This window comes from Ptychodera flava, chromosome 14, assembly GCF_041260155.1.
Source record: "Ptychodera flava strain L36383 chromosome 14, AS_Pfla_20210202, whole genome shotgun sequence".
NCBI classification, from domain to species: Eukaryota; Metazoa; Hemichordata; class Enteropneusta; family Ptychoderidae; genus Ptychodera; species Ptychodera flava.
This window is the reverse complement of record NC_091941.1, coordinates 27032326-27045292: the sequence shown is the minus strand read 5'-3', so window position 1 is coordinate 27045292 and position 12967 is coordinate 27032326. Positions and strand designations below refer to the sequence as shown.

General features: G+C 35.9%; 1 protein-coding gene across 4 annotated transcripts; it reads right to left on the bottom strand.

Moving 5' to 3' along the window:
* Positions 1 to 4565: 4565 nt before the first annotated feature.
* On the bottom strand, positions 4566 to 12963 carry LOC139149961 (membrane-anchored junction protein-like). Of its 4 annotated transcripts, none has more exons than XM_070722053.1 (11): positions 12795 to 12963; positions 11598 to 11762; positions 11396 to 11435; positions 11089 to 11164; positions 10684 to 10809; positions 9744 to 9778; positions 9220 to 9332; positions 8659 to 8803; positions 7982 to 8060; positions 6788 to 6956; positions 4566 to 5161 (listed from the first exon to the last, which is right to left on the bottom strand). In XM_070722053.1, the coding sequence occupies exons 2-11, from the start codon at positions 11699 to 11701 to the stop codon at positions 5116 to 5118; spliced, it is 933 nt and encodes a 310-aa protein (XP_070578154.1). In that variant the 5' UTR covers positions 11702 to 11762; positions 12795 to 12963; the 3' UTR covers positions 4566 to 5115. The 4 variants fall into 4 exon arrangements, with proteins under 4 accessions (XP_070578154.1, XP_070578156.1, XP_070578153.1 ...); XM_070722055.1 differs by having other exon boundaries at positions 9220 to 9329; XM_070722052.1 differs by having other exon boundaries at positions 4566 to 6192; positions 12795 to 12953.
* Positions 12964 to 12967: the final 4 nt, after the last annotated feature.

The following is a 12967-nucleotide window of genomic DNA, read 5'->3' as shown; positions in this document are numbered from 1 at the left end:
CTGAAGTCAGGCCTTAATTGTTTGGACATGTGTTTCAAAGGACCATGGAGAGGGACAATGACAGATAGAAGAAACATGTACTTTCCTTAGCTGGTTCCAAAATCTGTTATGAATGCCCCACAGCTTAGGGTACATGGTTTAAAGCACAATGAATTTGTCAATCTATGGTACCCTTTGGGGAATGCTGAAGAATTCTTACAGATTTTCTTACTTGATACATAACATTTTGATCAATTTTTCAAATTTGGCTCACAAAGTCTGTCCTTAATAGAGACTAGTCCTGATTAGAGAGGTGTCTGTAGTAAGTGCAGGTTTCACCACCATAGTGTGTAAAATTGGAACTGCATGTCCTATTTGCTAAAGAGTGTAAAGTCACAACCAAGACCCTGGCATGCAGGAATTTGTACATGTGTGATATCTACACTTTGTTCATGCATATCACCTAAAATATGTATATCTTTGAATTATATTTTGAGGGAAAAGAGTATTGTCTACTGGTTGTGATTGTGACCAATCAGTTCAATATTGTGAATAGCATATCTGTATACCACAGAATTAAAATACCATATGGGCAGTGTTTTAGGATCTGTCCTCATAGTGCTTTTGCTCAAAACAGAAGTGTCAATAAGAGACACTGATGGCTTCTTCTGAATGTTGCTGTATGTTTGAATCAGTGGACAATTGGAGAAGCCCAGTTGTGCCCTCTATGGTCACAAATGAAGAAAATCCAGAATTAATGTCACTGTCTGAGGATTGGTGGCGCTTACACTTTATCAAGTTTGTATTGATTATGCAGCCACAGTCAAACTAGCAATGGTGCAATTTGAATTATTTTTAGCTCATATTTGGTTTTTATATATAAATACCAAAAAGAGCTTATATGATGAATCTGAGTGGCGTCTGTATGTCTGTATATTTGTGGGTATGTATGTCCGTCACGCACAAAGGCTCCCATACCGCCAAAGCTACTGTCTTATTATTTGGTGTAAAGGTAGATGTAGGGGTTGAGTTGTGAATTTGTTCAAATGAACACATCAGTGTCAAAAATGTGCAAATGAGGTAAGAAAAAGGGAAATGCTGCAAGTGTGCAGGAGTGGTGGCAGTGTACTGAATCAGCCCACACATCTGAATAAGAGGATTTTGACCTTTAACCTATTTGTATGCAGGGTACCTATTATGTTTGGGAGTGGTAGCAGTAACTGAAACAGCTAATTGGTCATTTCCTGTCATTCCTGTTTATGAACTGTGACATATTAACAGATCTGCTGAAACCATGGATGTCTATTTTTGTAAATCCCGGCATGGTTGAAAGATTCTCTGCTATTGACCTTCAGTACCTAATATTGCAGACTTTATTTACTTTTGTCATTCTTATTTTCTGGTTTAATATATCTTGTTGTTTTTCTGGTTGTACTGTGCAGAAATTGTCATAACATCAACGAATAATTTTCCTGCACTGAACAGATAGAAATAACACTTATTGTTGATCTTGGTATGTACCATTCTGATCAAATTTTAGCGACACACCGTATAATTGCGGTATTTTTTTATTTCAGTTACTATAAAATACCCGCAAGCAATTATTTTTGATACTTTGGAAATATTTATTTACAATGGTCAAACGGATGAATCTGCACACCTTTGACTGATATGAACACTTTCATAGCCATGGAGATGTCCACTGACAAAGTAATAAATACAAGGTTAATCATAGATTCATTGATGCACAGTCTCTCCGTGATGGAGGGACTGTGATTGATGTGAGCTTGATTACGATAAACAAAATAAAGAAGAGTAGTTTTGACTGGGCTGAAGACTTGTGACAGCACAGCTGATGATACTTCTATATCTATTGATAGTGATTTGACACACTCTCTGGTATCTTGATCCCAATTTATGCTCACCTCATGTAGGATCCAGGCATTTTCATGGCATGGGATATTATGATCATCAACTAAGTTATGAATACGGTGTCAATCAGAGATTTGTGTGAGGCAAGGTGATTGATATATATAGATAACAAAGTTTGTCCTGAAGAAAGTAAGGGGTCACAATGGCATGATGTAACTGCGAAGCAGATTTTAAAAAACGAAGCCAAATAAACTATAAATATGGACGGTATCCTTGGAGTAATTGTGAAACAATATTTTCTGAGTTTTTGTCACTGTACCAAAGCATCAAGGGAGAAGCTTGGAAGCAGACAAAATTGATGTCAACCATACATGACCATCTAACCTTTGCCAATGCATGCGTCATCTTAAAATTTTAATACAAGGCAATGACAGAAAAGTTTCTACATCAGCATTGTTCGGTTAGTTTTCAAAGAAAGAAAACATTTTATCTGATAACTCTGTAGTCGACAAGAATATCATTTAAATCTATCAAATGTTGATTTACCCATGTGCACAAAAATGGTGTAAGTGGGATAGAGATATTGCAACTCTTCATGTAGTTCCTTTAAGGTTTGAGATTTGTTTCTATTTAGGCTCCATGGCTATAGAAAAGGTTTCTACCAGAAATTCTGTTCAGTAAGAATTTTGATATTTTTAAATCTCAAGTAAAAACACAGCTTTTAAGACAAAGTCTTTCATTTAATTGTTAACTGTGATGTTATTTCATAAATGGGTCAGTGCTGTACAGCGCCTTGACCTGTCATTTTAAAAAGAAGGCATTTTTTTAAGAAACAAACATTATTATTATTTAAAGCATAAAATTTATTACTTTGCCTCTCTTTTGGAGGAAAGAAATCAATTACTTCTAGTACATGCTTTAAATACACTGATGGTCTCTGATAAACTTTTCAATTCAATATTAAATGTTGGCCTTTATCCATCAACACAGGATGTGGCTTTCTCCATATGAGAAATACGTTAATCCCATATGTTAATGCTAAAAGAGAGGATATAAGGTGGAATCGGCATGGAGGCTTCATAAGACATCTTTTCCTGGTGATCTTTCATTTCCCACCCACAAGTCACAACTTATTTCTTAGAACGGCATTGATGCTATATCATTTCTCTTGCTGTGATCTGTGAGAAAGAGGGTTCTGAACTGTTTTGTTTTAAAGAAGGCAAGTCCATCAATAGCATGTGGTCAGTTCAGATTCGTATGAGAACTTGCCAAATAATTTTCTCCAGTGAATACCATCTACATCCTGATGGTTGCTGAATATGCTTCTAACAGCATTCTGTCAGCAAAATTAATGAAAACCATTTAACAATGAAATATTGAATTATGTATTAACTTGCTGTAGATTGGGCTGATGCCATGGAAGTGGTACAAATACACTGTTTGCCTTTGATGGTTGATATAAAGCCAGAGAAACACTTACATATGGTCCTTGTATACATGGGAAAATACTTTGAATCTTTCCGTCTTTTATGTACACGTCAACAAACTCATTTGTACCTCCATGCTCCCACACACAGTTTTACTGGCTTTTGTTGGAACATTCCACTGTTTGAGTGTAAAGACTGAGGAAGGTTTAACTTCTTTACAGGTAGAGAGAGTAGACTTTTCACAGACATCTAAAAGAACAATACAGTATCACACTATAACAGCACTAATCTTTTTATCTGGTCGAGATTAACCATGCTTCTATGTCCATTAACACACAACCTTTTTGATATATTCATATATTGGTAATCTGACAGGGGTGGATTTGCAAACAAGTACAAAGGGGATGTAAATGTACTGAAGACACTGCCACCTCTAAATGGAACAATCTATTTATTGGCAGCTGGTGGAAATACTCAACTTGAATGCAGACATTTGCTACAATAAGATGACAACAATGTCATAGGCAACATGTAGGCTGTTAAACGTTTTCAAATGTCAGTAGTACGGAAGTGGAGGTGTCCAATCTGAAGCTAAATGTCAATGTTTCCAAGGCATTGAGAAGACTGTGCCTACCAGAACCAGCTGAACTCAATGCAAGGACAAACTAATGTCATATTCCAATCCTATCGCCACTTAAATGTCACAGACTCCTGTTGAATTGACATGCTGAAGCTTGTAAATGTCAGCTTTGTTTTCTTTGATGTCTTAAAATGTCAAAGAAGTAGGTTGGTGACGGTGGCGGACATCAAAAGCACGATGTGTGGGTTTTTTGGTTTAATTCCAAGCTCACCAAGTCCCACCAAAGATGTGGGAATGACTTTCTCTATACAACATCCCACATGACTGTGTGGGAGTCAACCAAACCTGTTTAAAAGTGTAACAGTCCATTGGAACCATTTACTTTAAGGGGGTTTATGCGAAAGTTTAGGCAAAATATTGGTTTTGACGTCTATGAATAAGTAGAGAACAAAAAAGCTATTCATATTAAATTCCTTGTAATCAAGTGAACAATTGTATCTCAACCTACCCGGTACAATGTCCTCTTTTGCCATTCAAAAATTATCCATACAGTATAAGAAGTCATTAATTAACCCCCACCTGTAAAGTGTAAGGGTCTGCCTGACATGTTTGGTAAGAACTTTTGCAAATGGAAGCAAATACTGAGATAATGTCTTCTATCTGATGTATTACTATACTTTTATACACAGAAAGGGATCACAATCAAGTCAATATTCTCAGGATTTTTATTTTTTTTACAATAAACGAACACAACTATAATATTTTATAAAGAAAACACCACATGATTAAAATCATAACTGGTGATTAGGTCATAATGATTATGTTCTAGTGGTGAGTACAAAAGAGAGCTTCAACTTGTTTGAAACATGAAAATTATCTTGTGATTGGCAGGGAAACTTTGTTTTCAATATGAATGACCATCACGTCTATCCACTCAAAGGTACCACTGAAGCTGACAGTTTCCCCAGCAATTCGCTGTTTGGTTTTCTGTAAATATTCAGCCTGAACAGAACAATATTGCTCAGTCCCATCATGATCGACTACTTCACAAGCGAGGATAAAAATCATACAAAGCAACACTTGAACAGCACAATAAATGATATATACGTTCACGGTACAATTTAACACGGTTTGACCCATTTTTGTGCTGGTAAGCAATTGTCCATTCTTCATAGCTTTTTTCAACAAGATTATGACTTGGTGACCAACAGCTCCGTAAAAGTTGACAAACATGTCTCACTGATCATCAACGGTGCATCACTTCTTTCCTCTCAGTAGTTTCTTAGCTGGTGTCAGGAGAGCACTGCAGGAAAAACAAAGTGACTTTGTTAACTTGTCAGCGATATCGTTTTACATTTCAGTCAGCTGCAGACACTTTGTGCATGTAGGGGGTATGTTGCTATAAAGCTTATCTGGGTTTGAATAATTCAGTATAGGGGTGGCTGCTTGTTGCTTCATTGGATTTAAAATGAAAAAAGATAATAATACTATCTGGAATAATATTGTACAGTGGATCCAAAGTAAACCACTCAATAAAGATATTTCATCAACCTATGTTTGGTCTCATTTCCTGCTCTCTGAATTTCAACAAATTCTCCATCATGTTCATGAACTGCAAGTGTTGTGTTACGAATGAGTGGTTTCTTCCAAATAGAATGGCCAATGATTGGATATGACTTTTTTGGCTGCAAAACTTCAAAGGGGGGATGATCAGTCAAAACAATGTGTCCCGCGCAGACAGTGTGTCTGGGGCAATTGAAAACAACTGCACTGATCGATCTTCATATAACTAACAAGACACTGTGATAAGGTCAAAATATGCACAAGAAAATTTATGTTTGGTCTGCAGACGATAAATTACAGTGACACCAGATTTTTCCTTTGATTATGGTATAGATAGGACAAATAAGTTGTCTGAATAAGACTTGTGCATGGACCAGTGTATGGTAATGTTATCTCAATCTTCACCACAGGGTGCCAATCATTAACTCATTTATTACACCCCACTCCAAAGGGCACTAGCTGCGCTATTTGGAAGAAACCACTCATTTTAATACAACACATGAAATCGACACGAACAAAAAGGGATTTTATTGAAATTCAGAGAGCAGTAAATGAGACCACAAGTGTAGATTGAAAAATATCTTCATTTAGTAGTGTAGTGTATCATATCAACAAGAATATCATAATTATCTTTAATATTCAGTTTGAATCCCATGAAGCAACAAGCAGCCACCCCTTTACTGAATTACTCAAACCCAGATAAGCTTTATGGCAACATACCCCCTACATGCACAAAGTGTCTGCAGCTGACTGAAATGTAAAACGATATCGCTGACAAGTTGACAAAGTCATTTGCTAATTACCTAGTGAATTCACTATATGGCCAGCAATACAGCTGGAATCTGCTAATTAGGTGTCCCATTTCCAGTCACCTCAGCAGTAACTCAGGTATCATATCAACAATGACAGCACAGCCTTGAGGTAGAATGCACCTCGGGGACAGGTATTCAAGCTTTCGGATTTTATCAATTCTATTCTGATCTACTACTTGTGTGGGCTCATTTTCAAGCTCTTGGTGTAAGAAAAGCTTTCACTGTTTTAGTTTTTCAAAATTTGACAATTCAACTTTTCCCCATCGAGTTAACACAGGGATGACAGCCATTTTGAATGTTAACTATCTGGAAATCTTAGGTAATTTGTTCCTCTAGTACCAAATTTTGCATGGTGACGCCTGAACCTCATTCTTGATTTGGTAAGAGAATGGTTGAAAGTTTAATTGAGGAAAGTTGAGCTAAGGTTTAAATCTTTCACTGTCAAGACACATACTACCCTAAGCCAAGTGAGAGACTGAAAGTCTGTGACAGATAAAATCAGGGTGCACATAGAAAGGAGTGTATGAATGAACTTCTGTATTGCCTGTACTCACTTCCAAACACTCCCAAGCATGCCCCTTGATTCTTGTTGCACTGACTGTTCAGACAAATCAGTGGTCTGCCTTGTGGGCCTTGCAAGGTTTTGAAGCCTCATCAGTTCTTCAAGCTGATCTTGTTGAATGGTGTCTCTATCTGGTCGTCGGCTTGGCAGATCAATACCACCTGATGAGGTGAGAATGAAGGAAGTCATTTTCCTGTGTAGGAAGCATGCATTCAACGAAGGCAGTTACAAGCATTGAGAAATCGATTGGTACGACATAATTATTACAAATATGTAGTTACAAAATCAATACAGTTCAGGAGTGCAGCTAAGAAATTGTACAACTAAAAGTAAAAGACTTCTTTATTTTTTGAAATACAATAACAAATCAATACAAAATGTATTCAATGAAATTTTATTATCTTCCCCCTAAATTTGAACACCAACAGTTATGTAAAAACACATTCGCCCACTAGTAACAGAGTTTTAATTCTGTTTAGTTGTTCGCCATCAAAAAAATAAAGGGACTTGACAATTTCTAGTTTTATCCGTTGCAACTGTATCAGTTCTGGTCAGTGCTTAGGTAGTTAACCATTTCAGGCCTAACTTTCTTGTAACATGCCACAATTGCCCATACATATCGGGGTTCAGACCTGAGAGGGTTAACGTAGAATCAGGATAATTTTAATGAAATCATGAACAAAATCAAAAATTATCAATTTGCCCATCTTAAAAAAAGTATGGTAGATTTGTTACCCATTAAAATCAGCAGATAAATAAATACACCTAGGCTATATTATATAGCACTGATTGCAAATTACATCATTTTCCTTTCATTAATATGCAAAAATAAATATTTATCCACATTTTCTGCAAGAATGACGAAAACAAAACCTATTAGTGTTACAAAGGATACTAAAGGTCACAGTAATTCATTGCTCAGACTAAAAGCTGCAACAACAGCCTCATCTACATCAATTTCTCCAAATGTAAAGCAGTAGTGTCTGATGTCGTGTGTGTGTAGCTATATTTAGTAACAAACCTGAAATAGCAATCAGTGCTATAGAAGTATTAACTCATTGATGAACAACATATTAAAATATCATTGATGAAAGCAGAATAGATTTAGAACAAGGATTCATATAAAGCTTCAATATTCATCCATCAATTCATAAGATGTGATGAAAATTATCATATTTCACATCACCTTCAGGTTCTGCAGGTGAGAAAGAGTTTGCTTCTGTTCCAGCTTCAGGTGACCTATCTGTTTGTTCTGTTGTCTTCTCCTGGAAAAAAGTTTTTGGAAGAGCCACGGTGATTTATGTGTTTTATAAGTAAAGTTCATATTCAGGATGCCATGTCTTCATTACTGCATCTTATGCCCTGTTTATTTCACATTTTGATGGAAGAAGATTTTCTTGCAGAAAGATTTCAATTTTTGGAGCAAACTTCAATATGCATATTGAATTAAATGCACTTGAAATATAATTTTAAGATAGAATGAGCCGCGCAGACAGATATTAAGACTCAACTTTTTTCAATATTTTTCTGGTCTAACACTTTTGGCACCTCATTTTAAAGCTCTTGGAGTAAGGCAAATTTTCACCGTCTTAGTTTTTTTGAAAATTGAAAATCGAAAATTTTGAATTGAGTCAACAACAGGATGGCAACCATTTTGAATTTCAAATATCGGTAAATGTTAGGTAATTTGTTTCTTTGGTGCAAAACTTTGCATGGTGACCCTGATTTTTATTCTTGATTTGGTAAGACAATGGTTAAAGTTTCAATGAGGAAAGGTTTAAGACTTTGCACTTTCAAGGCGTACACTACCTTAAATTGACGGCAATGATTGTACCTCTAGTTATACAGTTACGGTAGGTTTACCTTAACTGAGGTACTGCTCTGTAAGATTCTTTTTGGTCTCTTGCTGCTTGGTTCGTCCTCTGAAGTGTTGGCAGTTCCATGGAGCTTGCTTCTCAGTGCATACTGCTTGACTACAGCTTCAGTTCTCTTTCTCTGTGACTTTACCCTGTGATTGTTGAAATACGTATTTGAGCAAACATGGAAACAGGTATTTCTACACAACCATTCAGATAGTCTTGAAAATTAAAACATTTCAGCAGGTTACAGTACTGTTCATGGTGAAATGGAGTTCTAACTCAACTCAACTCTGCAAAGTATCTTTCCTGTGGTCACGCTAATTTGATTGATGAACAAGTCATTGTTAATGACATAGTCCCCACCTGGTAAATAAATTTGGAAACCATTGACAGAAATATTGGTGAAGTGAAATTTGGTCATATTGATGTGAAATTTCACATCACTTTCAGTCTCATTAACAGACCAGGCCACGAAAAAGAATTGTGAAATTTATTAATTTCAATCTGTTAAAAAAATGCACCAGTAGTCCAAGTCAGCATAGTTAAGTGTCATAACCATACATACTTGTCACTGTTCGAAGGTAAAGTCTTCCTTGTTTTGCTCGCTGGATGACTTTCATCTCTCATGGGAGTTGTTTCAACGTTCTGTTCTGATGTATCTTGAACTGGAATTCTCTGCTTATTGGAGATTTGGAACAGTGAAACATCATTTTACAAATATATTGTAATTACATTCCAAAATAATGCATTTGGGCTTTGAAACAGTACAACAAATTGGTATGGCTTCAGGGAGTACCACATTTATCTATTTATTGGAAGAGAAAGATGTAGATGAAGCCAATATAAAAGTACTAGAAAACAATAAATAAGCAAAATGTAAGACTAGTACTGAACACGAAACCTGCTCTGCCTTTAAACAAGGAGAAAAGATTAACAAGTTTAACCAACTGGGAAGCAATATTCATTTCATTTCTCCATTAAATCTGAGAAGATGTCTTCAATTATGGACTATGAATAGGCATGTATTTTTGTTCGGTAAACTACATGCGATACTAGAGTTCTCTATATCTTACTCTGGTAATTAAGTACCTGATGATCTGTTTCTGCTGCTTCAGCTCTTCTTTCTGAAATATTACAGTTTAGCAAAATATGAATTTAAAATCTGGTATTTGTTAAGCTTGGCTTTATTCTGTCATCTCTTTTTTTGTTCATAGGTGCATTTTGGGAATTATGAACACATCGCAGAATGGGAATGTAAATTTTCTAGAAATTATTGATGACTACAATGGCTGTAAAATTCTCCCAATAGCGAGGTGAAAATTCAGATCAAATGCATTACATGTACTGGGAAGCTGAAATTCACAAATCCCAAGTCCATCACACAGACAGGAGAACAGTTTCTACTGACAGTGACATATAGTAATGAAAACGACAACAGATACTATTTTGTACCAATACTAATGGTGTCTTAATACACAGAAGATAAGCAGATGTATACATAGTTCCACAGCAGGTCTATTTTTGAATTTTGATTCTGCTAACGATTTTTTTGGCAAAATGTTCTGGAAATGGCATCACACAAATTCATATTTCAATCATTCAAACTTGATAGGAATCGCATAGTGGGATCTCATTTTTATCTCCTCAAAGCTAATTTAAAATATTTGTGTATTTTATTATATTTTCATTCAACTATTTCTATAGACTTTATTCAATGAGCAATGATATTCATTTCAAACTTATCACAAACAGCACACTTGGAGAGTAAACACATCTACACAGATTTCAATTTCATGAAAGAATTTTCAGCCTGTAAGGCAACACAGATCTTGTTCAGCTCCATCATATCTTGAAGGTATTTTATGGAAGCATTGACCGGTTTGTTTTTGTGCTATACAAGCAAGTGACGGAATGAGAAAGTGATAGAATTTTACCATAAAATGTGAAAACGTATCATGATCTGTATGGTGTGTGTGCTCCTAAAAGTAATTACACAACCAGTAACTCAAACTGAAATGGCAAGTCTTACCAGAGATTGAATCATCATTATCATCTCGGTCAAGTAAGTATATATTGAATACATTCGGGTGGGCATTTAATTTCTGCTCCCTGTGATAGAACTCTAACTTTCTTGCAGTCTTCCACTGTAGTTTATCTTGTATAATACAACTTAGTTAAGGCAAAATATTTGTTGCTATTTGTTTGTGAAATGTGTGCAGAGCATATTACTGAAATTCGTTGAGAAGGGGCACTACACAAATACCGGAACACTGTTCTCAGACACTGGTGCAAAGAGATACATATTGAAGTGCATCCTAAATGATTCATAGATATCTACACCTCACTCAAACACTGGTTTGCTGATTGTCAATCTTTCAATCACTGCTTTGCAATATACTCAGTCTGGTATCTTCCTTTGAGTTACAAAGGATACAGGGAAATGCCAAGAAATGATCCGTCTTCAAGGGCTGCAAGGCATCCGGATCCATAAAGATAACTTTGATAATTTGCTGTTGGTAAAACATAATGCTGAAACGGTTACCTGATACTATGCCAAGCAGCTTGACATGACCTTCTTCCAGCTTATCATTCTTACCTGCAACTTTTCATAATATTTTCATCATTTTTTGACATAAAAATATATTTTTTTATTCTCCTACCTAAAGTACAGTGGATGATTTAGGTGGAAAATAACATTGTGATGGCATTGTGTTTGTATTTTACTGAAATTATTTCTTTACCTCAACTTCCTTCTGTGCTGTTTCATCACTGCAGGGTAATCTGTGACAAATAAGATAAAATCATCAGCATCATTAGTATACAATCAATATATATGTGTATTCCAGGTTGATATGGCTTAGTCTTCAGACTTGAAAAATAGAAAACTAAACATCAACCTGATTGACATAAGTAACAAACTTTGAAAAATTTTAGACAACCTACCTTGACTTTTCACTGTGGTACTGTATTTTGAACTTAAATACTCTGCTACCATGCCTCACAAGTCTTGTGTCCATCTCTGAGAACTTGAACTTTAACAAACTCATCTTCAAGAGTTGTCAAAAGTGAAGGGAGGCTGTTGATGACTTTGTTCGACACTTTGACAACCTAGATACAAAGAAATGACATTGGACAGTTAATGTATGCAATAACTCTTTGTATTACTGTTATGTTGCTCAAATTTTATTGATCATAATGAAATTTTCATTATTTTGTACTAAACATTTCTTGACCATAACCAATCTACTGTATCAGAAAATTTGTTAAAACCTGTCATCGACAGCACAGACAACATCTTTGCAGTGTCATGATAGTCTACATCACATAAATAGATTTCTAAAGAATGATTCATCGAGGCGGAAGGTCTTTACAAGATGATGAACTGTACATAGGTATTATTTTCTGAACTGAGGGTATTTTTTTTTTGCAATGAGAAAACATCATATCAGAGTGGAAATTGAAAAAAGTGTACAGGTCAATGATTGTGAAGCAATGCTTTTAGGGAAGCAGACAGTCCATGCAAAAATTTATAGCACCAACAACATGAAACAAGCAACATCACATCAGAATTCAAATCAAACAAAATGATTGAAATCACACAAATGATTTAACAAACCATCATGCTACTAGTACTACTGATACACACAACAAGAATGCAATATATTAAAAGATACAGAATCTTTGAAAAGGAAGAGTTTAACCCTTTCACCACCATGGTTTGTCCCAAATCCATTGTTTTCTATGGTAAAGTTGGACCTGTATACAGGGAGCTGGGGGTGAAAGGGTTAAGACCAGACATGACATCGACAAGTTTACAACAGTAACTGTAAACACTTTAGACGATTTCAACCCATTTCCATTCATATAATATCACATCTTAAAACTTAAAAACGAAAGGTATTGTGCAATGGTTTACTAATTTATGTACTGTCCAACAAAACACGTAAAAGGAACAGTCAGATGGGTCACTGTCAGAGCACAGGCACTCGACTCAATGCGAGAAAAAAACCCTCGCTTGTGTACACGCGTCTATATAGGCGAATAGTCCAAGAGCTGAATAGATCACGAGTGACTGTGCTAAATGCAAGCGACACCGTCACTGATGCAACCAGTAATAATAATTTCTCGAAGAATACCTACCTTATTGAAAATTCCAAAGGCTAATGCTAACACCTGTGAATAAAGTTTTAATTATCTCCTTTCGAATGGACCGCCATTCCGCAAGCAGCAGAAGGTCAGATCTCGTACAGCGTCGTACTTTTCAGCACGGCGCGAACGTCACGCAAGAATGACGTCATTATGCGCAAACAATA